This window comes from Triturus cristatus, chromosome 1_1, assembly GCF_964204655.1.
Source record: "Triturus cristatus chromosome 1_1, aTriCri1.1, whole genome shotgun sequence".
NCBI classification, from domain to species: Eukaryota; Metazoa; Chordata; class Amphibia; order Caudata; family Salamandridae; genus Triturus; species Triturus cristatus.
In genome coordinates this window covers 60839235-60865393 of record NC_140579.1, presented here as the reverse complement: position 1 = coordinate 60865393, position 26159 = coordinate 60839235, and the positions used below count along the sequence as shown (strand labels likewise).

Genomic DNA, 26159 nt, shown 5'->3' with positions numbered 1-26159 from the left:
TTGCTGCAGGCCAGCTTTCTTTGAAAAGTGTGAGCCCGCATCCCGCTGCCATAATAGCGGGAGCTTCTTGAAAGAAAAAGAAAAAAAAGACCGGCTTGCGAAGGACACCTTCCGCTGATGCCGTCGCGCTGCACACGCGGTGACTCACCCATCAGCAGCAGTCCAGTGGAGTCATCTCACAGACGTGGCCACGGAAGAGAGTCCGTCTACTTAACAAAGATGCCGGCAGCCCTCCTTTTCCATCAGCGACTGCAGACCCATGTAAATAAAGGCAGCGGTGCGATGCACAATCATCGCACAGTTTAATAAATAACAACAGAAAAAAAGAGATAGTCTGGGGCACAACAATAAAGAAAGAACCAGACAATTAGAGGAAAGACCCTTAAGAGATGGTCAGCCACACTCTGTACACGCCAGTGCCATTTTAGGAGATTGGGACACCTTAGTAAAGACACAACAGTGGCCATTTTAACTGATTGGGCCAACTGCTTCAATTCTGGCAGTTGCAGTCCAATGAACTGCCAGAGCAGCTGTTTCCTTACACTGAGCCCAGTAATCTTAAATAATATTTACCTTCTGCCATGTCCCTTGAGCCTTCAGAGAATACTATGGAGGATAGACTGGAAGAACTTCTAAATAAGGACTGGATAAGGTAATGGGACACTGGATGACATAATTAATAAAAAAGTGAAGGTTCTCTCCAAGAAGGGTTGGCCAGTTGCTGTCCCAGGACACCCTGAAGGGGGAGATGGGGTGATTAAGGCCCAGGGGACAGGGGCTCCAGGGGAAATCCTGCCTAAGAGTGTAAAAAAGCCCAAATGCTCAAAACAAATGACTTCACGCTTTGGCGGTGACAATGTTGGTGCCTCGGGCACTGCAGATGGGCAAGAAAAAGGCCCAGAAGTACCTATTCCCATCAATTGCGATGAAACATTGGAGGATGAAATTAACCTATCCTGTTCCTTCGTTTTTGATACGTATATTGAGGAGATAGAGGTGAGGAATATGGGTACAACTGACGAGTCATCAAAGGCCTCCAGGTCAAAAATGGGCATTGTTAACCCATTCGGAGAGAGTATGTTTGACCCGCTCAAACAACCCTTGTCTCCAGAGTTGGCTCCATCGCGGCATTTTTCCGAGTACCTCTCCTTTTGGCTTAGGAAGGAAATACCAAAGAGGTCAGGTCCCGTCTTAGATCCGAATGCCCACCCCACGCCCCGCCCTGCCGGATAAAGTTGGGTCTACCTCCGAGTTAGACGCAAAGGTGGTGGCTCTAAGCGTCACGGGAGGATAAGGCCCTAGGAAAGGTATCGATAAAGGCCTCAAGTCCTGCCAAGACTGTCTACTTGATATTACTGGCCCACTCACAAAGACGTTTGAGATGGCTGAAGTGGCTCATCTTAAAGACACCCTCATTGACCCCAAAGAATTGCGCCAATGGGCACAAAGAGCCAACTGCCTCCTGGGGAACGCAAATACTGCACTCTCAAATGAGAGAAGAAAAAGCATATTGCAAAAAATAGATCTCGAATTGGTCAAACTGACCACTAGCGGAGGGGTAGCTGCCTCCCAAGGTCTACTGTTTGGGGGACAATTTTATTAGGGACATAGCTAAGTACATGGGAGCATTTAGCTCAATTCAGAAGTCCTAGAAAGCCATCAAGAAAGTTTTCCAGGATAGGGTTTTTGGCAGGGCCGAGAGAACAGGGGGTCGGTTCCTTAGCCGTGGCCAAAGCTCTTCAAGACCCTACCTGGGACATGGCGCAAGATTTGTGCACCCACACTTTGCTCCACATTCGTCATTTATACCCCCAGAAACAAATACTTCACGGGAGAGGCTTCAGAAGTGAGCGGACTCAAAGAGGCTTTTCAGTAGGTAAGAACTATGAAAGACCTTTCAAATACCCCTATAAAGGTGGGAGGCAGAGCAGCCCAATTTTGTGGAATTTTGAATTTGGTGAATCAGGACCCTTTGGTCCTAGACTCAGTGAAGGGATACATGATCGAATTTACAGATACACCATTACAAAGGAAAATTCCCCCAGAACTGATATTCTCACAAGAAAATTCTATTTTAGTAACACAAGAAGTAGAGGATTTATTGACCAAAGAGGCAAAACAAGAGGGAACGGAGTCAGGTTTTATCAGCAAGATCTTTCTAGTGGAGAAGAAGGACAAGGGGATGAGACCAGTGATAAATCTAAAAGAGTTGAACGAATGGGTGGTCTACCACAATTTCTTATTCTCAAATGCTGTCTCTGGACCTGGATTCAAAGAAGGAACTACGTTGGTGGCTGAGGAATGAAGAAGCATGGAATGGCAGGCCAGGAGACAGTGATAGAATCAGACACGAGTTTAGAGGGATGCGGTGCAAGATGTGGCGACTCATCAGTAGGGGGACACTGGACAGAGGAGGAGAGGGAGTTGCACATCAACTGCTTGAAATTACTGGCAGGTTCATTTGCAATTTGCTGCTTCACCAAAGACTTAATGAAGTGTTCTGTAATGTTGTGCATGGACAACGTATCTGCGGTCAGATACGTCAACAAAATGGGGGACCCTCACTCCAAGGGTCTTGCAGATTTAGCCAAGGTCTTCTGGGGTTACTGTCTGAGCAAGGGCAGGCATGTCAGTAGCAGCGGAGCATATCCCAGGATAGAGAAACAGTGTTGCGGATTGGTTCTCCCAGAATTTCAGAGACTCTATCAATAGGAGGTTGAACAAGGACATTTTCCTCAGTTGCCAGTCGATATGGGGACCCTTCGGGTGGACCTCTTGGCGGACAGATTGAACACTCAACTGTCAACGTTTTTCAGCTGTATACCAGACCCTCAGGGTGGAAGCCTTCCTTCCGAATTGGCAGGGCCTAGCACTTTATGCTTCCCCTCCTTTTGTTATGCTACCAAGACCTACTACTGCTACCTAAGCTACTGTTGCACGTTTGCAGGAACATGGAGGTCACAGTAGTGATAACACCGCTCTGGAGGTTACAGGCATGGTTCTCAATTCTACTAGAAATGAGCATAGGTTTACCAATCTTAATTCCAACCTTCAGGGAAATAATTACAGGCCCAGACAGACGGAGAGTCACATCCTCTTGTAGAGCAGGGACATCTGACGCTGATGGCCTGGAGGATTTCAGGAGACAATGGAAGATCCTAGGCCTTTCGGCAGACGCTTTTAGACTCCTATCCGAGTCATGGGCGCCTGGCACAAGGAAAGCATATAGACTACTTGGGAGGAATGGGTTTGTTCCTTTGAAGGAACTACAATCCCGTTTCAACTGATTTACTACATGTAGTTAATTACTTATTGGATTTATTCACTTCAGGACTCTCTTATAGAACAGTTAATTGTGAGAAGGTGGCCTGATATATGCTGTCCACTAGTTCTAGTGGGCACCTTTTATCAGTCCAAACAAAGCCTTGTGGTGAATAGGTTAAAGACAACCTTTATTGAAAGCTATCCTAGTGGTAGCTATGGAGAGCAGCCTTCAGGCTAAGTCTTGAAGGAATGTAAAGCAGCTTGTTTAACCAGTCTATAATCTCTTGAATGATCAAATGAAAAGACAACCACACCAGGTATATATTCAAAATATAAGTATTTAAGATAAAACACACCACTCTAGTCTCCTTATGAGACTGGAGTTCGAAGTACTTAGATTACAATTCAGCAATTATCAGTAATAGCACAAAAACACACGTTTGGGCCCTAGGGGTGTACCAAACCATATACCAAAATAGTGGTATAAGAACCACGACTGAACTAGACACAAGGCCTAGAGCCTGTAGAATCGCTGGGACCCCAAGGAACCACCCAAGGTAGTGACACAGGGGACCCACGGGGACTGTATGCAGTGTGTAAACACAACCGCGGGTTCCCGTTATCTTCTATGGGCAATGGCGCGGTTGGAAATGTAAAGATTAGGGACACTTCTAATCGAGTCAGGACCAAACCCTTTTGGACTTAAGAAGTTCTAGGGCCAGCACCCACAGGAGCACCGGAGTACTCAAGTTACCTCACCCAGGGAAGCCGGGTGCATAGGTGTCTTTTGGTGTCGGGTCGCGTCATCGATTTCAATGGAAGCCTGCAAAGAACTGCTGCTGCCGTGAAGAGGAGAAGTGTCCGAAGAGATCCAAGCCTGGATCTAGGATGGAAGGAACCTGAAAGCAGAGGGGACAGAGTCTGGGTCACTAGCCAGTGACCAAGGGCAGGATAGACCAATGCCCACAGATGTCGGGTGCTTCAGGTGAGTCTTCAGTCACGAGGTCCAGGAGGTGTCGACGAAGTCCACAAGCCGGATTTCAGCTGTCCCACGAAGTCTGTCGAGTGCTGCAGTGTTGGCGACCAGATTGGACCCAACAAGCCTTGGCAACAGCAAGTCACTGGAATTCAGAGAAAGGACTGCGGTGCAGACCAGCAAGGTCTGAGGGACTCATCCAGTGAGGGTAAGTCGGGGCACGTCTGGAGCAACCAGAAAAGCCCAATTAGAAAAGGAGTTGCCTTCGTGGGAACAGGCTAGCCAACGGGCTAGTGATCGCGAAGGACCCTCGAGCGGTCGCACTTGAAACTGGCCCACGGATCACTCATGGAGTGGAGGCCAGCAATCTTCGGTGCAAGAGGTGCTCAAGGCTGGGGCTACTCGGAGCCCAAAGCACAACTTCGAGGAATCCCAGGAAGATGCTGTTGCTGCAAAAGATCGCGGTGTCCAGGGGTCACGGTTCCACGTCACCCACAATAGCCACGGGCCTCAGCTTTGCTGTGGACTCAGGGTAGCCTCGGTGAAGTCAGGAAATTCACCTCTGGTGATGCGAAGGCTTCGGCGTCCGGCTGGAGCTTCAGTGATGCAGACCGGTCAGTTGCTTCTTTAGTGCCTGCCAAGCAGGGGAGCCACTCCTTGACCCCAAGGGAGATTTCTTCCATCTTCTAGTCGTCATAGAAAGTCGAAGGTCCAGGATATATGTTGCAGAGTTTCGTTCAGGGTAATCTAAAGTCCTAGGGACTGGATTCCTATACTTATAGTAAGTTTAGGGGATGGACTAACTCTAAGGCCCCACCTATGGGTGGGCTTGGAAAGAGGGGTGGTTACACCCATTTCCTTTGTCCAGTTTCACGCCAGAACAGGGGCAGGTAGCCCCTGTAACCGGTTTGAACTGGACTATGCACAGGGACACCAAGTGTGCCCCCAGTGCAGGACTTCAAAGCACCAGAGAGTGCTCCCGCCCAGCCCCAATACACATCTGCCTGTCTGGGGAGGTGGTCACACCTCCCTTCGACAGGAAACCTATTGTCCAGGCCTCCCCTGCCGTAGTTTCGGTCAGCAACAGGAGGCCAGACCCGTGTCTGTGGCAGAGGCAGCCATTTTGTGATGCCAGGGCTCAGAAAGGTTGTTGTGGGTTTAGCCAGTGTGAACATGTCTCTCCCTCTAGAAGGGTGGAATGCTACCCCGCCGCCAGAACTGGCGGGGGGGCGGGGGGGGGGATAGTATTCCAAAGCGTTTGACACCAAACACAACATGTTTTGATGCATCCATTCCAAAGTTAGCGTTTACCGTGAGGTTATAATGCACTTAAGAGTATATGGTATGGCTGTATCACAGAACAGCCATAAGGAAGTATTTCCGAAAGCTGCAGAGGGGCTCAGCTCATGCTTGGGCACCCTCTCACACAAAACCAAGCACTCTGCCTTCGGGATTGTCAAGGCCTGCCATAGTAGTGGCTTATAGGTGTATATGTGTCTGTATAATGGTAGTGATATAGGTAGCCTATACCACAGTAAGGGGTGCAAGCACACCCTTACCCAGGCTGCAGTAGCAGACCTGTGGTGTCATTTTGGAGTGCTTCCCAGGGGTGGCATAATACATGCTGCAGCCCCTGGTAGGCCTCTGAGGTACCCATGCCCTAAGTACATAGTATACCATATACTAGGGGCTTATAAGGCACTCCAGAATCCAATTAGATATGTACCTAATGTACATGCAAACCATTTTAGAGAGGAAGCAGCTAGGCTGTGGTCCTGATTAGCAGGGCCACAGCCAGACTAAGGTCGAAAAACAGTGAAACACCAGCAAAAAGTGTGGGTACCCATGTGAAGCAGATCCTACTCTCCTACATTAATGTTTGCAGATCAGCTTTTGCCGCATGTCACTGCCTTGTAGACGGAGTCTCTGTGGGACAAAACGTACTAACTAAAACATTTATGTGAAGTATGTGGGTACTAAACCTACCTTCTGCAAAATATCCTGCATTATGGGACATTAGAGATGTCCTACAGGTTTTAATATGTTGGGGAGAGAGTTATGGGTTATCCCCAAAACGTTTCTCTTATAAACTCACTGTCTTGCTATGCCTGGTATCTTTTAGATGGACCTCAGACGTAAATGCCTTAGACATCACCAGCAGGGCCTACCGACCACAAAGGGTTTGCTTTTATTTAAAAGGCGAACAGAGACCATGTCAACTTCTGTTTTCTACCCCTTCTTGTCACAGAATGAAAGACTTTGTGTAGTGAAATCCTTGATAGAATATGAAAGAAGGACTGTGAGTATGAGAGGAAATAAAGAACAATTTCTAATATTCTATAAATTACCTCATGGAGCAGTTTCCTCCCCAACCGTAGCAAGATGGGTGAAGGAAGTAATGAAAGAAGCAGGTGTAGACATTACTATGCTTGGTGTACACTCCCTTAGGGGTGCATCAGGCTCTAAACCTCTCTTCCCGGGAGATATCCTTGGGGCTGCGGATTGGTCCATTAAAAGTATGTTTAAAAGTTGCTACTTTAGACCTGTTGCAAGCGCTATTGACAATGTATCAAATGCACTTTAAACTTGCATAATGCTAGCCTCTGTGTCATGCCATAACAATTTGATTTTTCACAGCTGGTGGGCAGAAAATCTGGATTTTATTGAAGACACGGAGGCCAAGATTATCTCTCCACATTGGAATGGAGAAAAGTTATTGATTTTGTATTGGTTTTTTTTTTTTTTCCAGAGTAAGAAGTTTTCACTGATGAAGTTTTTTGCTTGAAAGTTATGGATCTTAGAAACGATCTTGTTCGCAACGCCAAAAAAGGGAGAACACCGCGTGCAGGGGAACTTTATAGCCTTTTAGAATGTTATTGAAGTTCTATATTCTTCGATTGTTGCTGCTGTGAGCTGGCAATAAAGGAAATTTGCATAATCTTAGCCTCCGTTTCCTTAATAAAATACAAATGTTCTGCCCACCAGGCTGTGAAAATTCTAAATTCTCTTTCAAATGTCATTTTTTGGATGTCTCTCACACAAACCCTTTGTGCAAGGTGATATCAATCACAATAGGCCGCCCCTCCACCCTCCTCCTGGACCCCCACTCTCAGGACGGCCTATAGGAAGCTTTATAAGATCTAACCAGCTTTTTTTTGCTTCTGACAGAACAAGCTAAGAACTGAGAAGAAGAAACTTGAATCTGAGATTGAAAAACTGCGGCGACTCCTGAAAGAAAATGAGCAAACCCTGCACGGGAGACTGGAGGAGATGGAGAAGAAAATTACCATGGTAGAAAATACAAATATCACCAAACTGTCCAATCAAATTACCTCTCTCAATGCCGTGATAACGGAGATAGAAAAGAAGTGTGAGGCGCCGGCGTGGGAACTCCTGAAGGTGAGATACTGTTTGGCAAATACAACAAAAGAAGGAAGTAAAATATTCCTATTTTGTGTGCATTATTAAATGTATGAGTGGAACACATATGAGCTCCTGGCAGGGTCAATGCACAGTGACCCCACGCACAGTGGCGGCTGGTGACATTTGAAAGTGGTGAGGCGCGTAAAATGATTGTGATACTGCTCTGCAGCGAGCGAGCGTAGCAAGCGAGCCTGAACAACCTAAGGGGAGTTCCGGGGGGTTTTTCCCTGAGAAAATTTTGAAAAAACAGTGGATAAATGGTGCATTTTCAAGCAAATTTGAGGAAGCAAGAAGGTTAATAAAGCAATTGTGAAAGTGCAGTTATTACATTAATAAAGAGATGTCATATATCATAGTTAGCTACTTATTCAGTATAACCACAGAGCTTCATAACAGACTTCAAGATACAAGGCATTGCTGAGTAATATCAAAGGAAGCATTTTTTTATTAGCCACAGTGCTGTACCAAGACTCCAAGAGGCAATATGGAAACATGAAAAAGGATCAAGGTGCTGAAAAATAGCTTTGAACATAAGCTCCCCAGCCCAGGACATGAGCTCAGCAGCACCCACATGTTTAAAGTGCATACCCGCCGCGCCCAGGGAACTGGAAACCAAACACAGGGGAGGATTACGTTTAACGCGCCAGAAACCAGCTCCCCACCTTCAGTCTTCAGGTCACCGGTTTCAGACACTTTTGCCAAGACTCATCATTTACAATATTGACTCGGGTGATTTCAGTGGAGAATCTATTCATTTTGTGTGCACCCAAAGGCCATAGTGGAGCCTCTTTCGTTCCCCAGCACACTGGCCTGAAATAAATCATTGCATTGCCCTTTATTATCCACCTCATAGTAACCCAGAGTAACAGACATACAGACGCCGGGCACAGAGGGACAGACCGGCAGAAGAGCAGCCAGACATCTTGCAGTCTATATGACCCGAGCGACATACTTCGGCTTCACCATAAATTACTTCACAGTTTTATTCTGAGCCACATTCAGCTGTGTTTGATCTCCGTGTCCGTGAACATGCTGTAGGAGCACAGTAGTGTAATCTTACTGATATAAATATTACAGAACGCACTACAAAAGTACAGCCACATGCACTCATCTGCTTCAGGTTATGGAAATCCCGCTAGGTGGAAGAGCTCACTTAACTCTAAAATGGGGTAAATGTTGGCAAACATTTAAAGGCAGCCACAAACCCTCGTGCAGTTTCAAAGAATGAGCTTGGAACATCTATTCTAACCCCTGAAGGTTGTGGCCATTCTGCCTCTGCTACTCTGCCGTCGCCATCTCACGGACTACATTACAGTCTCCTTGTTCTAAGGTTCATTGACTGCAATAATGCTACCGTGCAGCTGCTACCTACGGGGACTGGGCTTAGGGTAAAGGATAGCTCGCTGTATTGCTTTATGAAAAGCACAACATGTCGGAATAATTACAATGAGGTCCCTACCTCATACACACACCGCATTCACTAACATACTCGGGCACTCTCACACTCATAGCAAACTGCAAGATGCTCCGCACCTCCCAGCTGTTCACTTTACGCACACAAACATAAATAGCAGACAACGGACGATAATCTCCCCCATCAACATCCCATTATCACACAGGCAGTAAATGCACAAGTGCCGGAAGCACTCCCGAGTGGGATTTCATGGAATAAGCGCGCACACTAAATGTCAGCAGTCCATCTGATGGTAATCCAATACATTAGTGAGTAATCTGCCCTCCCCCAGATCGCTCCAGCGCCACACGCCTGGCAAGAAGCCAGCCACTGAGCCCCAGGCCGAAAGCAACAAGACATCATGGGAAGTTTGCACAAACACGTCAAAGAAAAAAAAAAAGAGGAGCAAGATGTGATTACATGTCGGCCCAAGGCTTGTGTATTCAAGGTGGGGAGGCCGGTGATCTCAAGTTTATAATGCTACCGTTTTCTGACCAACCTCTTATTCAATGTAAATACTAATAACACACTGCCTATTCACTTAGGGCCACATGCATCAACGCGAAAACTGGTCGCAAACGGGCAGATTAGCAGAATCTGCCCCTTTGCGACCGGTATTTTTGCATTTGGGATGCATCATCCCAAATGCAAAAATCGCAATTTAAGGAATCTCTAAATAGCGATTCCTTAAATTGCGATTGCATTTAAGGAATCCCAAATTGAGATTCCTTAAATGCAATGCATTAAAGTTAAAAAATTAGCGATTTCGCTAATAGGGGGAGCAAATTACCATGAAGTTGAACTTCATGGTAATTTGCAAAAACTTTGAAAAATGCACTTTCGTGCATTTTTCAAAGTTTCATATTGCGCACACACATGCCCTAAGAGCATGTGTGTGTGCAACATATGTGCACAGATCAATTTCAGGGGTGCAATAGGGTGTCATTTTGACACCCTTGCACCCTTGAAATTGCATGAGCAATTTGCGAGTACCTACTGGTACTCGCAATTTGCTCATGCAATCTCCAATTCATTCCTATGGGCCTGGAGGCCCATAGGAATGAATGGGATGGCATTCCTTAATTGCGACTCGCAATTTGCGAGTCGCAATTAAGGAATTTGTAGGAATCGCTATTTTTATAGCAATTCCTACATGCATAGGCTTTTGCAATTCCTTAATTGCGATTCCTTAAAAATCGCAATTAAGGAATCGCAAAAGTCTTTCTTGTTGCATGTGCCAGTTATTCGTTTACCAGTTGAGAACACACACACATACCGCTAGTGTTTGCTGCTACTAATTCGAACTGATTTCAATGCGGACAGTTTTCTATATTTATGTTTTTTAAAAGGTTTTGTTAAAATTAGGGCTACAAACGTATCCGTGGAAACGTGTCAGATCTAGGTACATACGGCTTTAGCTGTCTGCAAGACAGATGATTCATTTCTAATTTATAAATACTGTAGATAAAAGCACACTACACAGGAGGATTACTCGCCACGTGCTATTGGCTATTTGGTGTGTCATTCCTCCTTCCAAAAAGGGAGGACTATTTCTATCTCAAAACTACAGTGAATCGCCACACTCAATCCTTTATGCCAACCATGCATTGAAAAGATAATTAACACAATTATAACCATCTTTACCAGTTTATGTTACTCCAAATTGCAGCGTGACATAGTGAAATTCATATATTCTCAGAGTAACGTACTTCCTAGTTCTGTATAACAAAGATGCTAATTCCCCTCTTCAAAAATAGCATGCAATCATTCGAGAAATTCACATCTATTTGTACTCCCACCACATTTCTTCAAAAATAATGTAAACTAACTCGAAACAGGTTTAGAACCACAGACCGTCTAATGTTTTTTCTACAAATACATCATGTTATGATTTGTAGCACTCCTTAACGACATCATTTCAGGAGGCTTGCGTTCCACATCCAACATGTCCCATGTGAATGGTATGTCACCACAGAAGTAAAACAGCCATGATTATAACTAACTCTTGAAACCAGCTGGGGAACGCTTCATTCTAGCTGGTCTCTTAAGTCTGCAGTGTACCTTCCACAAAAAAAGACATGATTAGGCCGGGCCGCCACCATAAACCTTAAGCTTTGCCCTTGTAGGACATAAGCTGCCGACCCATCCATGTTGGTGTCAATGCATTCTGGATTTAAGGGACACTCCAAAGAAATATATATGAGCCACTCAAGAACTTTTCAACCATTCATGCTCGATCTTGGTCCATAGATGCAGCCTGTTTACTGTCAGCACCAATGGACACTCTTAACTACCTCCTCTTCCTGGTCTTGTGCATTTATTACAGAAAGTACCACCTTTTGCATCATCCATTTCCATTTTGCATCTCTTTTGGTGGCGCACTCATGCAATACAAACCAGCTTTCCACATTCGCTGCACTGTTCTAGCTGCACAACTCTTGGACCCCTTCTCTTGACAGTTGCCTCGGCTGCTCTATCCATCTGCATTGTCTTCATCAGTCGAACTATTGACACTCCCAGTCTTGCAATCAGTTACACGTCCTACCTTTTATCTCTCCTTCTAACTTGTTCTCACACATCAGGCTCATCCTAGGCTTTGTTTAGAAAGCAGGTGCAGTTCTGCATCCTTTCACATTCAGCCATTTTCGTACCCTTTCAGTGGACATCTCCCGTCAACTGGTTCTACCTCAAAGTTCCCGTCCTTCCTTCAAGTTCCCCTCAGTGCTAGGATATAGCTGTTAACTTTAATGTTCTATCGGCCTCCGGAATCCTGAGGTTCTTTTTCAGTCACGTGGGCCATTGCAAATAAATATTTCTGTGGCCTAAGTTCTCTCTGTAAGGTGGTTCCATGAATGCATTTATGGAAACAAAAAGAACGAAACTTGGGTCTATAAGACTTAAACTGGCCTTTCTCACCTCTTCGACCTTTCTATCAAGCTCACCAAATGGAGATGTGGTCTTCAATATTTACCTGCCGGCCACTGAATACGGTTCTGTGTCCAGTTGCTGCTCAATCCTATCCCCTGGGCTGAGACAGGACTTCTTTGTAGCAGACTCTGTCCTTCCTGGAAAGAAGGCTCATAGCTTGGCCTGATGGCATGAGGTGTACAACAACACTATTAACCAATGACATGAGCCACAAACCCCATACCCAAAGGCTGCTGTACGTGTGGCTAAATGGAAAGGCCTTTCATGTCACTGTAACACCTGTCAGTCTGAAACACCGCCACCCAACACATGCGGACATGTCCGTACTGAGGCGTCCCAAAGAACATCCAGATTAACTAAGAACAGTGCGCCCGCATCAAGATTCCAAAACAGGATTGCGACTCGCTATTCCACTTGCATTTGTTTCTGTGGAATGTCTCTGTTGCATTTGATGACGCAGCGTCTGTGCTTTCCTCTGTGTGCCAGACACCGTCTGGAGCCGCTGGACCGTTCTTAACATGGAGGGTTCAAACCAGGGCTGGTGTTACGGCCCGTCTGACTGCATCTAGGGCTCCCGGTGACATGTACCGGGGGTGACATTAAGGAGGGAGGGCGGGGACTTCACTGGCTGGTGTCGTGCGCCGAAGGTCACACTGCGCAAGGACTCACTCTGCAGCCAGAGCACGGAAGGTAATTACAAAGTACTTCGCCCTCCCTCCCCCAATACAATCATAATTAGGGCTCCAGGGCCTTAAGGTGACATGTACCGGGGGTGACAGGAAGGGCGGGGACTTCACTGGCTGGGTGCCATACGGCAAAGGTCACACTGCGCAAAGACTCACTGTGCAGCCACATCACAGAGGGTAGTTACAAAGTGCTGAAATCTGCACAAGGATGCAGCTTTGCACTGCCCTTTATTTATTTCCGTTTATCGCGCATTCATGTAGCACTAACTAGGGAGAGGTTGTGGCCTTAGGGCCACAGCTTATTTTTAAATTTTTAATTTTGCCTACTTTGGAGCTGGGGAACCAGATTTGAGCCTCAACGTCGGCTTGGCTCAATTTCCTGTGATTCTGGGCAAATTTCTAAATCTCCCCATACTTAACAACTAATGAATGTGTCCTTGTGTAACATAACTGGTGCTCATATAAAGCGCTCCAATACGTTCGGGTTGAGTTTGCGCTATATTAATCTGCAAAAAAAAAAAAAACTCGCCACGAAGGGCCTGAAGTGCTTTGCATGAGCACCACTTCCATTACACAGGGACACGTAGCCCAGTGCATCTGCAGCCGTCTTTACTAACCCCCCACCCTTTCTGTAGTTGCTGTTTTGCACTAACCAATGCTTTTGACACCACCACCCCGCGTGACCCACCCCGTCCTGCTCCCTGCCTCCTTTCCCATTGCTTGGCCATAAAAGGCAAGTTTATGGCCTCGTAGCCATGTGGTGATCTCTCGACCTCTCTGAAAGTGGCGCCTGCGTTGATGTGTGTGCCACTGTGGCCTGCGTTGATGTGTGTGCCACTGTGGCCTGCGTTGATGTGTGTGCCACTGATCGAGATTTCTGTAAACCGGGCATCGCTTTGTCTTCCTCCTACTGAACATTTCTTCTGCTTCAACGCAAGTTAGGCTGTGAATTCCATGCCCGCTGCGTTTGTTCTCAATCTTACTCTTATCCGAGCCCAAATGTTGGCATGTGACCCCGAATCCTTTCATTGCTCGCCAGAAGACGACTTCGAGCGGGTGGCTTGGTTTTTGTTTGGGGCGCTTCTGAGTCAGAGTGAGTAATGTCATCTATGTGTGCACACAACCGTGACACATGGTTTAGTGCTGCAGTGTCTGCTTCCGACCTTCATTCCTCACCACAGACCCACTGACCCCCAACACCCCCTGACGCTGCCGCCACCCACGGACACAGAGAACCTCTCAGCCCTCGGTGCTTTAACCACAAGGGCTGCCCTGCACTAGCCCTGGGCACATTCCGGTGCTACACCCAAGCAAGCCACAGAAGTGAATTCAGAGAACTGCATTTGTCAATAGAACAAAGGTCACGCTGGTATGTTATTAGCTGCACCATTTTTATGTGTTCACCAATGACACTCAGGTTAAAAAATGGAAACTACTGAGAAGGCCGGATTCTTGTCTCTACCTAATTATCTACAAGAACCCACTCAGGTCGCCAGGATCTTTTTACTTGCCAAATAGCGTAGAGGGAAGAAACACGATTATCAGAACATATTTACTGCAACTTGACATATTCATAAAAGATGACTCAAAGTCTAGGAATTTGACCTTTTATTATCAGAAAAAAATTTGAATATAAAGGCACCTCAATACAAGGCACAGAAGATAAATGGGAACCAACACAAATGCTACTCTACGAAGTATCCGCATTCGACTAAGAATAAAAAGAACTACTGCTTCTAAAAGCATCAGGTACAAAATTGCAATCGTGATATCAAATTTTAAAGTCATTAATTATAGCATTTCTGTCCCTACTCTATTCTACAGTGACATCCCTACACAACATTCCCTTTCAGGTGAGAAAAGCATAAAAGGTGTCAGCAGTGAAACTTCCTAAGAAGTCTTTACTTAGTGAGAGCTCGATCTATGGTGCTCCTTCTAGCCTCCATCCTAAGTCTCATCTGCTCAACCCACGGGGGACTGACCCTAATACAAAATCCCAAAACCTTTGCACACGCCCTTTAGCACACCCCTTCAGCCGGGCCTTCCTTCTTGTAAATTTCCATGTACTATTTCATCTTCCTTTGTTCATTAATTCGACCTTGGGTCCCAGGCTCCTTCCATGCTAGGAGTTGCAATTTCACATTCCAATTCACTCCCTTCCAGTCTGGCCCTCGTATCTCAACTCCTACAGCAAAGACTTATTCTACTAACGAGCTAAATGTCCTTGCACCTGCAACAGAAACATGAAAACGGAAAAAATCCTTGCACCACGGAATTTTACATTTACTGCAATTTAAGCTTTTCTAAAGTCTACCAACCTAATAAACATGGCTAAAATAAGGAACAAATAGGCCTTCTCTGCTACATATGCAGTTGGGCCTTGCAAATCAAACGTATTGCAATTACATTCTGAACAGTAGTTCAACATAATCATCTTATACCTGCACATAAGCAACATACATTCTAACTTCTTAACGTGACCTACAGTTACTTAATACATCACATTATTGCAGAACTAGAACATTAAACGTAATACAAATACATTTCACAATAACTGATGGCCTGCATTTCTCTCAAGGCCTGATTACATTTCTACATCTCTATGCCAATGAATATACTTTTATGACAATTCTAAACACTCTCGAATATATATACGGGTGCTGACTAACAGTGAATATGGTGCACCCCTACAAATCTTAACACCAATGACGCTCTCTCACTTCCCCCCTTTGATGACAACTGTCATCACAATCTCATTTCGTCCTAAAGAGATCCAATTTAGACAGATGTGGTAGCCATCCTGCTCTGTCGAAAACCTTCCATTCTTTTAAGATCCTGATATTGACTATCCTGTATATGCGCCATTCGTCTTTCATGCGCTGTGAGAGTCCTCTCAGCCCTATTTCCTCGGTACCACTTAAACGCTCTTACAAGTCCCCACAGACAAATCACGCAAACCACCACAATGATTATTGGCTTCAGCACGTATCCAAGAACTCCTTTTCCCAAATCTGCAAACCAGCTCCCTACGTGCCCAAATCCCTTGCCAATCTTCTCCCACACATTCTCTTCCCCCAAACTTGCAATCTCTTGGTGAATCATAGTAATGTTAACTATATATTTCCTCAACTCCTTGCTATTGTCTGAAATATACGTGCAGCATTCCTGAACTTTCAACAATTTACAGACTCCGCCCTCTTTTGCCAGTAATACGTCTAATGCAAGACGATTTTGCAAAACCATCGTTCTGATCGATAACATCCCTCCATCCACCAACAACAATGACTTTGCCGTGTTCATTGACAACTCATCAACCACGGTTGCTAACTTTCGTATTTTCACATCATTCAAGACCACGCCCAAACTGGGTATCATTGCTCCAAAAATATCACCAGTCACTGCTCCCGCACTTGCAGCTCTCCGCACTCTAGAATGACGTCCGGTCTCCAGCAGATTCAAATCTTCTGCATGATATATCTTCGGGAAAATAACAGCCAAATAACAAGTCCCATACCACTGCGCAGGCAATCTCACATACGCATTCTTTCCGCATACATAATACACAGTTGGAATCACTTGTACCGGACCTTGCAAAAAGTTCCTAGCTGAATCTTCCATAGTGAAGGTATGATCACACGTACTATGTCCAACCCAGATTTTGTCCTTATCAGACTGAGGACGAGCAACACACAAGTTTCCCTTCTGTACATGGTCTAAAGCTATAGGTCCATAGCTTCCTTTTGACTTATGTAGTTTTTCCTCATCAGTCCAGTCTAGTGACCTCTTTCCTTCATCTTGGTCCTGAGTCAACTTTCTATACCTGTCTTCAACTTGACCAATAAATTTATTTTCAGTGTCTGATAACAAACACGTCAGATTATGTCTATGCGCATAAGCTGTATCTAAACTTGTAGTCGGTATGAAATAAGCCCGAGGTCTTTCTTTCGACTTATAATAATCATACTTGTTCAAATGCTTAAATGCCGGTACGTCAGGAAGCACTGTGTCATAATTAGAAAAATAATACTCAAACTGTTTCCTTTCGTAAAACAGGCTAAGCAATAAACTGCAAGAGATCCCATATGTCAATGGGAGGTAATGGTATCTAATACCCTCATCTACGGAAGCAGGCAGCTGCATACACACATAGCAATCCTTCGCATCCATCGCATCCACATACTCATACAACAGCTTCGCATAAGCATTAAGCTTGAAATCGCCTCTAGACAGATCTATATGAAACATGCGACTTTCTTCTAGCAACAAAGCTCTTCGGTCTCCTATGGTATCCCCCTGTTTACTGGAGGTGGTAGGTGTAGGTGTCCCCTGAACCTCCCCCTCCTGCTTGTTTGCCACTACATAAGACGCTATGACTACTGCAAATATATTAACTATCACTACCCCTAAAAGTGTACCTATCACTAATTTAGCTCTACGATGAGAATTTCCAGCTTCAGACATCTTCACACTGTGCTCAGAGTTCAGTTCAATGACAATAGGCAAAAGTCTCTTTCTCATCCAGACTTGCGTCTTCGACTCAGTGCGATCATTCTCTGTAGCTGGTATTTCCTAACAAAATTTCAGTTCCTTATTTACACCATCCAGAAAAGACTTCCCTAACCCTTTCTCGATATCTCTAATGGAAAAGTCCCTAAATTTACTCTTCTTCCCCTCGGATCTAGGTTATCTTCTTTTCGATCTTCTTCTCAACAAAGTTCATCATTAGTCGAAAATAACTGCCGGTCCCAACAGCTCTAGGACCCCATGTAGGATTTCAAGTTTCAGGTCTTTCAGTTCATGGGGAGCGGGTACAACAGCAAAGGTCGGAAAAGCCAATGTATCCAAGATCAGAAGCGGTGGATCCGGAATATTGATGGTCAATATCCCCTCGATCTTCAGCAGCACTTCCACCTTCGGAGTCGGATAACTGCTGACCAGTGTGATCGATCTCAGCCTCCCCGTGCTCAGCAAACCTGGCATCTGTCACTACGTATGTCCACTCTGGCGAGGCGTACCTTTGACACGGCACTCTTGCTCTTCTCGATCTCCTCAGAGCATCTGGGGCTTGATCTTCGTCACTCTGCTCTGATTCTGACACTTCGGAAACTGGGGCAAGTTTTCTTCTTGGTGCCAATCTCAAGTTTACCCGTTTCTTGCTCACGGGCCAAACTCTTCCTGCTTCTGTAGCACCACCGCTCTCCCTTTCGGTACCCTGTGCACTGCTCTCTTCTTCGGCAGAATTTGATTCAGTACTGCCCACTGCAACTTCTCCTTCCTCTGATTCCGATTCAGGGTTACACTCGCATCCACTTTCGGCTCGGTCCAGTGCACAACCAGCTGCGTCAGCTACCCCTACAGCTTGACTTGCCTTCTCAGATGGCCCTGCCACCTCAGCTGGGTTTTCGTTCACGAGAGGGGCTGTGTCTTCCAAGGGTGCTGGGACTCTACGGGTATGGGAGGCATGCACCCAGTTCGGCAATCCCCCACACTTCACTGCTGTGTTCGTTACCAGGATAACTTGATACGGCCCCCGCCACCGAACATCCAAGCAACTCTTCCTCACGTGTTTGCGCACCAACACCCAGTCCCCTGGGCACAAGTCGTGGCACAGGTCACTTGCGGCTGGAACAGCTACTGCCTGCACCTGCTGGGACACAGACCGGACCACATCAGCCAGGCCTTTACAGTAGTCGAGAATTACATCATCAGTGATATTAATCAAAGCAGAGGCAGGTATTGCTGGCACACGCATCGCTCTCCCCATGAGGATCTCATGGGGTGACAGTCCAGTTCTCCTATCAGGCACACTCCGGAGACTCATGAGAACCAAAGGCAATGCGTCTGGCCACTTCAGAGAAGTCGAGGAGCACACTTTTGCCATCCGGGCCTTTAATGTCCCATTAACTTGCTCCACAATCCCAGAAGCCTCAGGCCGATAACTGCAGTGCAACCTTTGGTCTATGTTTAGAGCCGCACAAAGCAATTTCATGATTTCGCTGTGGAAATGCGTTCCTCTGTCAGATTCAAGAGAGGTCGGGAAACCGAACCTCGGAATAAGCTCCCTCAGCAGTAACTTGGCTACAGTTAGTGTGTCACATCTACGTGTTGGGTAAGCCTCCACCCATCTGGAAAAGACACATACTATGACTAATACGTACCTCAACCCATTACACTTTGGGATCTCAATGAAATCCAACTGCATTCTATTGAAAGGCCCACCTGACCTCCCTATATGACTCAATGTCACAGCTGTTCTCTTCCCTACATTCATTTGTTGACAAGTGACACACCTCTGGCACACGGCTTCGGCCACTGCCCGAAACTTCGTATTATACCATGTTTGGCGAAACACTCGTACCATTGCATCTCTACCAACATGTACAGCCCCATGTATTAATCTTGCCATTGGGTTCAACAGACATTCCGGTAACACAGCTCTCCCATCACTTGAAACCTAAACATCTACGTCTCCTTTCTCACATCCGGCTCGCACCCAACTATCCCGTTCCTGATCAGACACTTCGTCTTGCAGCTGTTTTAACTCTTCCCATGTATCGGCCATGGCTAGCATTACACTGAAGTCAGTTGCCTCTTGGCTTCCCTCTACATGTCTTTCCGTAAAAGTACATCCCTGTTCTGCACAAAATCGAGCAACTTCATCTGCATAGTTATTTCCTAATGACACAAAATCATTTCCCTTCGTGTGAGCAGAACACTTTACAACTGCGATTTCATCTGGACATTGCAATGCTTCCAACAATTGCCTCACATAATCTCCATTTCGGATGGGTGAACCAGATGATGTCATGAACCCTCTCTGGGACCATAACTGTCCGAAGTCATGAACAACACCAAACCCATACAGGCTGTCCGTATAAATCGTTATACGGATCTTATCAGCAGCCAAACAGGCACGAGTCAAGGCAATCAGTTCAGCCACCTGTGTGGAGTATACTTCTTCTAAACAAGCGGCTTCAACCACTCCAGTGATGGTACATACAGCAAATGCTGCTCTCAATTGACCAACACCGTCTCTCAAACATGAACCGTCCACAAAGAAAATTTCATCTGACTCTGGAAGTGGTTCATCGACAATGTCAGGTCTAGGTTTGGTGCACAATTCAGTCACATCGAGACAGTCATGATCCTCACAATCTTCGTCTACATTTGGAATAGGTAACAATGTAGCAGGATTTAAAACAGAACACCTCTTCAAAGTCACATTCTCTGCTGCAAGAATAACTTGTTCATAACGCGTCAACCTATTGTTTGTGAGGTGCTGTGTTTTAGTCCTAGTCATCAACAATTCAACAGAATGTGGTACATGCACAGTAAGCGGGTGACCCATTACAATGCTCTCACATCTTTCGATACTGACACCTGTTGCAGCAACGGATCTGAGACATCCGGGCAACGTAGAGGCTACTGGATCTAAAGTAGCCGAAAAATAGGCAACTGGTCTACGAACATTCCCATGAACTTGAGTTAACACTGCCAATGCGCAGCCTTCTTTTTCGCAACAGAACAGTGCAAACGCCTTGTTATAGTCCGGCATCCCCAAAGCTGGGGCGCAACACAAGGCTTCTCTCAGTCTCAGAAAGGACCTTAAACTGTCTTCATTCCATGGTACCGGATCACTCCCATCCTTACGCGTCAGCCGCTGTAAGGGCTTCGCTTCAAAGGAAAAGTTTGGGATCCATTGGCGACAATAGCCAACCATTCCCAAAAACATTCGAACTGCCCTCTGGGTAGTCGGAACAGGCATTTTCAAAATAGCCTCAATACGATCTGGTGACACCTTCCGTTTACCTTTTTCAATCCGGTGACCCAGATACTGTACTTCACTCAGACAGTACTGTAATTTACTCGGAGACACCTTGTGCCCATTCTCCGCCAGGTAGTTCAACAGCGCTACCGTATCAATCCTGCATGCGTCTTCAGTTTTTGACGCCACAAGCAGATCATCAATATACTGCACAAGGACAGACTCCTGTGGAAGCACCAAACCTTCGAGGTTGCTTTTCAAAATCTGATTGAAAATAGACGGGCTCTCAGTATATCCCTGTGGGATACGACACCATGTTAACACACGATTTTCCAGCCTAAAGGCAAAAAGAAATTGGCTCTCCTCATGCAGAGGGATCGAGAAAAAGGCTTGACACAGGTCGACCACTGTGAACCATTCCGCGTCACATGGGATTTGGAACCGGATCACCGACGGATTCGGTACCACGGGACAACATGGGACAACTATCTCACAAATTTTTCGCAAATCTTGCACTATCCTGAATTTTCCGCTCGGTTTCTGGAGTCCCATGATGGGCGAATTACATGGGCTACCCATGATCTCTCTCAAGATTCCCTGCTTAATCATAGATTCAATTACAGGTCTAATTCCCTCAATAGTTTCAGGTGATAACTTATACTGGGGTGTTCTCGGGTACTCTGCATTTGGCTTAACCTGGATTTTTACTGGGTCTACTCCTTTAACTAGTCCGATCTCTTCACCACTGAGGTCCCATACATCAACTGACACGGAATCCCTCAGATCGAATGGGAGTTCCTCCACCGTCAGTGCTGGATACATTTCCACACACCAACGTTGATTCGCGACCTTAAAGGTCGCATAATCATCCCTCGTTTGCACTTCCACTCCCTTCGGGGTGCAGTAGATAGTGCAGTTAAGCTTGCACAATAGATCTCTTCCTAACAAGCAGACGGGACTAGAATCGCACACCACAAACTGGTGTCGGTCCCTGAAATTTCCTATCCTGATGGGTATGGGCTCCGTCAGTGGGCTAGTCAATCTCTTGTTGGCCACTCCAACAACTTGGATCATTTGTCCAGAAAGGGGCAGATCCGGAACCGCTACAGACCTCACAGTCGATCGCGTATCACCCGTATCAACCAAAAAGGTCGTAGGGTGACCATCGAGCTCAGCTTCCACAAAGGGCCCCTTCTGATCTACCTCTAGTACTGCTCTGAGCGTACAATCATTCTCTCTTCTCCAGCAGGGTCTCGCCACTGGATCTAGGTCTTCTTCCCCATTCACTTCGAACAGGGGCATCTGCACATAGGTCCGAGCTCCCTGCTGCATATTCGGTATCCTGGGCAGTTGGGGAACCTGCACCTGTGGAACCCCTGTCCCCCCTTTGGCCATCCTCGGTCGAGTCACTGTAGGGATCGTGTCCGCCACAGGAACCTGAACTATCTCCCCTTCTTGCTGCATCTGGTTCAACGGGTTCAAAGGATACTCGCGTCTCCAATGTCCGATCTGATGACAAAGGTGACAAGCTGTGGTCTTTTTCAATATCGCCACCTCTATTCCTGTCCTAGGGTCTACTCACCTCGGCCTTCCTTGTCCCTGGACATTTGGTACTCCTTGATAATTTCCTTGTCCCTGGACATTCTGTACTCCTGCTTGATAATTTCCTTGTCTCCTTCCCAAAGTTCCTCCATTGGGCTGTCCCTGAGCTGTCTGCATCTGTACCAACAGCAAATTATCTTTCAACTTCCTGTGCTTAGATTCTATCTCGTCACTACAGTATCTAGCATACCGTAGAATCTCATCCACTGGCTTGTTCTGCCAACAAATCAAATGCTGCTGTATCATGAGGCTAACCTCTGGCCTCAATCCCAACACAAATTTAGAAACAAACTGTCCCATATCTTTGGTATCCAACGCATCTAGGCCACTGTACTGTTTGAAAGCTTGCAAAAGCCTTTCGTAAAACTCATGCACTGTCTCCTTAGGCTCCTGCACTGTCCTATCTATCTTCACCCAGTCAATGTCTTGAGGTGAGATTTTCGACTTCAACCATGTGATTACCTGTTCGAACTTTTTCATCACTATTGGCGACGGACCATTTGTAATCGGGTTCCTGTCGGGCTCCGAGGTTGGCCAATCAATCGCAATTTTACATGCCGGCCACAGGTCACCCGGAACCACTATGTCAAACAAAGTATTCAAATCAATCCACAGTACTTTCGAGATTTTGACAAAGCGATCAACTTGCTTGTACCACTCCACAGGCTTTTCCCTTAAACGGGGAAAATCATTCGTAAAGGCAGCCAAATCACCCCTACTCCAAGGTACGTGAACATACCCTCCATTCTGTACCTCCCGTAAAGGGAAGTTCCCTACCTCTGGTATGCCTCCACCCAGAGGTGGCGTCTCTCCTACCACTCCCCTGGAGCTTTTCTTCTTGGACCACCTTTCTTCCCATTTGTCAAGCATGATCCATGCACGCATTGCTATGATTAGATCCTTGACTTGGGTTCTCAATCCTATGATTCTTTTCTCTTCCAGTTCCTGATCACTGTACTGTAACCTATGATTCCCTTGCAATGCTTTAGTCTTCGACAAATCCACCCCATATCTCTTGGCCAATTCTGACAATTTCTCATGTGCTGTCCGCGCTTTGCGAGTCACATCCTTCGCTACAAATAGTAATTCATCCTGTTCATAGGTTAATATTGTCTCAAGGGGTAAATTTCCGCATATTATCTCATCCAATTCTACCTGAGTCTTACGACATCTAGCATCCTCGCTCTCAGAGCTCCCCTCAGGACTTCTCGGCATCCTGCACCATCCCTTTCATCGTCCTCACATTCTCTTTCCTGTGGCCTGCCCTCTCCTGACATGCCAATAGGAACAGACCGATTTACAATCGTCCTTCGTTCCCTCTCTGCTGCTAACACGCCCTGACTTTGGGTTCTCACTGGTGGTGTCCACATTCTCAAGTCTGATCTTGACTCGACTAAAGACCTTGGTCTCCCAGGCCTCGACTCTCCTTGCCCTCCTGAGGAGTCTGCTGTAGCTGGCAGCGGCGTACTCCACTCAATAGGCTTCGGGGTCTGCTCCATTCTCCTCACCGACCCATTTCCCTCGCCCACACTCCTCACCCCTACCTCTGACTGCTGTGAGCTTCCCACCTTCTCTGGCTCCAGTTCATACATTGACTCAATAGGTCCAATGATAACCGGTATTTTCAGAGCATCCGGTAACCTCACACCTCTCTCAACCTCTAAGCCAGTTGCAGGCTTGTTCCTCGTAATCTCGGTTCCCATCGAGATCTTTCCTTCCCCCCTCACCTCTGATCGGGATAGTACTCCCCTACTCTCTTCTACCTTTGTCTCATCTTCCCCTGAGGCATCTGGGTTGTATGGAGGTGGTCTCTCAGATAACAACCTTTCCAATAAGCTGTCATCCGTATCACTGCCCTCTTCCTCCTCTTTCGACTTTTCTTTCACGTTATCTGTTTGTACTAATAAGGGGTACAGTCTGTGTCCTTCTATTGCCTGTACTCTCCACCTTTTCTCTTGCGCATCCCACCTAGCATCCTGGAACGCCTTAATCGTCTTTTTCACTTTTTCTTGGTTTCTATCTCTGTTCCTATCATACGCTGCTCTAATCCACGCATGCAATGCTTCAAATTGTGTTGGCCTCGGCAAAGGTCGTAAAGCAGCCATCACAGACTTTAACTGGTATAACACTTCTAGCCTGAATGAGCCATTCCTCGGGAAAGCTAACTCTCCTTCACTTTGGGTCAATTTGTGCCAATTCTCAAGCCAAATTATGGTATGCAGCCCCACATTTCTTGCCATGTAATGTGCTGGCGTATCCTCGGGAGGGGCTTCTTCTCCCTCACGAGTAACCACATGTTCATCACCTCTACACAATTCTCGAAATACCTTAAAACATTTCATAATGACCAAATTCCGAACGCATACAATTTTCTGTTTACTTCCTGGTAACTGTCCACTAATGACAGCGTCTCGCACACCAACCAACCTATCGCAGCGCAACACTTCCTGACGTCACTTCTTTCTCCACTCGCAGCCGTTCTCCCTATTCCTAACTCACTTCGCACTCTAGCATTCGTCCCATTCATACCCTGAAATAACCGAAGTTACTTCTCTGGCTGTCCGTCCACAGCCTCTGACTGTCCGTCCACAGTCTCTCGAAATTGTCGACCTCGGTTGGCAACTGTCTGTCCCCGTCCAGGCAGACAGATCGCCTCTGATAGGTTACAAGTACTCAAATCCACATGCAGCAACCCACGACCAGCGTCAGGTTGACATACACACACACATTCGCTCCCCCTATCTCAGTCCAGGTGATCGATGGTACCTCACGATCCCCTTCGGGTGGTCAACAAAATCTACCACGGATGTATTCTACACCCAATCGCTTAGGCTTCTCATCACCTAAGACTTTCCCGGGCTGCGCGCGCTCACAGCCTGATCTCACAATCACTCAACATTCACACCAACTCCGCAAGACATCTCACACAAATCAACACCGCAATCTACAACACCGCATCCTATTCATACTCACTCCTGGAACTGCTGCTTCCTGCCGCACTGCTACTCGCCATCTATGGTCGTCCGCCAGGTCGTCTGCTGCCCACCGTCCGATGATTCAGCATCACTTAACATTTATGGGCCTCAAGGATCACTTATCCTAGTCTGAATCTCCCCTTGTTACCGGAAATAACCATCCGTTTCTGCTACCAACTGAGAAGGCCGGATTCTTGTCTCTACCTAATTATCTACAAGAACCCACTCAGGTCGCCAGGATCTTTTTACTTGCCAAATAGCGTAGAGGGAAGAAACACGATTATCAGAACGTATTTACTGCAACTTGACATATTCATAAAAGATGACTCACAGTCTAGGAATTTGACCTTTTATTATCAGCAAAAACATCTGAATATAAAGGCACCTCAATACAAGGCACAGAAGATAAATGGGAACCAACACAAATGCTACTCTACGAAGTATCCGCATTCGACTAAGAATAAGAAGAACTACTGCTTCTAAAAGCATCAGGTACAAAATTGCAATCGTGATATCGAATTTTAAAGTCATTAATTATAGCATTTCTGTCCCTACTCTATTCTACAGTGACATCCCTACACAACATTCCCTTTCAGTTGAGAAAAGCATAAAAGGTGTCAGCAGTGAAACTTCCTAAGAAGTCTTTACTTAGTGAGAGCTCGATCTATGGTGCTCCTTCTAGCCTCCATCCTAAGTCTCCTCTGCCCAACCCACGAGGCACTGACCCTAATACAAAATCCCAAAACCTTTGCACACGCCCTTTAGCACACCCCTTCAGCCGGGTCTTCCTTCTTGTAAATTTCCATGTACTATTTCATCTTCCTTTGTTCATTAATTCGACCTTGGGTCCCAGGCTCCTTCCGTGCTAGGAGTTGCAATTTCACATTCCAATTCACTCCCTTCCAGTCTGGCCCTCGTATCTCAACTCCTACAACAAAGACTTATTCTACTAACGAGCTAAATGTCCTTGCACCTGCAACAGAAACATGAAAACGGAAAAAATCCTTGCACCACGGAATTTTACATTTACTGCAATTTAAGCTTTTCTAAAGTCTACCAACCTAATAAACATGGCTAAAATAAGGAA

The 26159-nt window shown here is 46.1% G+C and overlaps 1 protein-coding gene across 1 annotated transcript in view; it reads left to right on the top strand.

The window, feature by feature from the left end:
• Nucleotides 1–26159, top strand: part of LOC146869401 (E3 ubiquitin-protein ligase TRIM39-like) — a 75350-nt gene that overhangs the window by 19191 nt on the left and 30000 nt on the right. The window contains exon 3 of the mRNA XM_085599745.1: nucleotides 7409–7639. Within this exon, the coding sequence (XP_085455871.1) occupies nucleotides 7409–7639 (231 nt within the window). The remainder of the gene's footprint in view (nucleotides 1–7408; nucleotides 7640–26159) is intronic.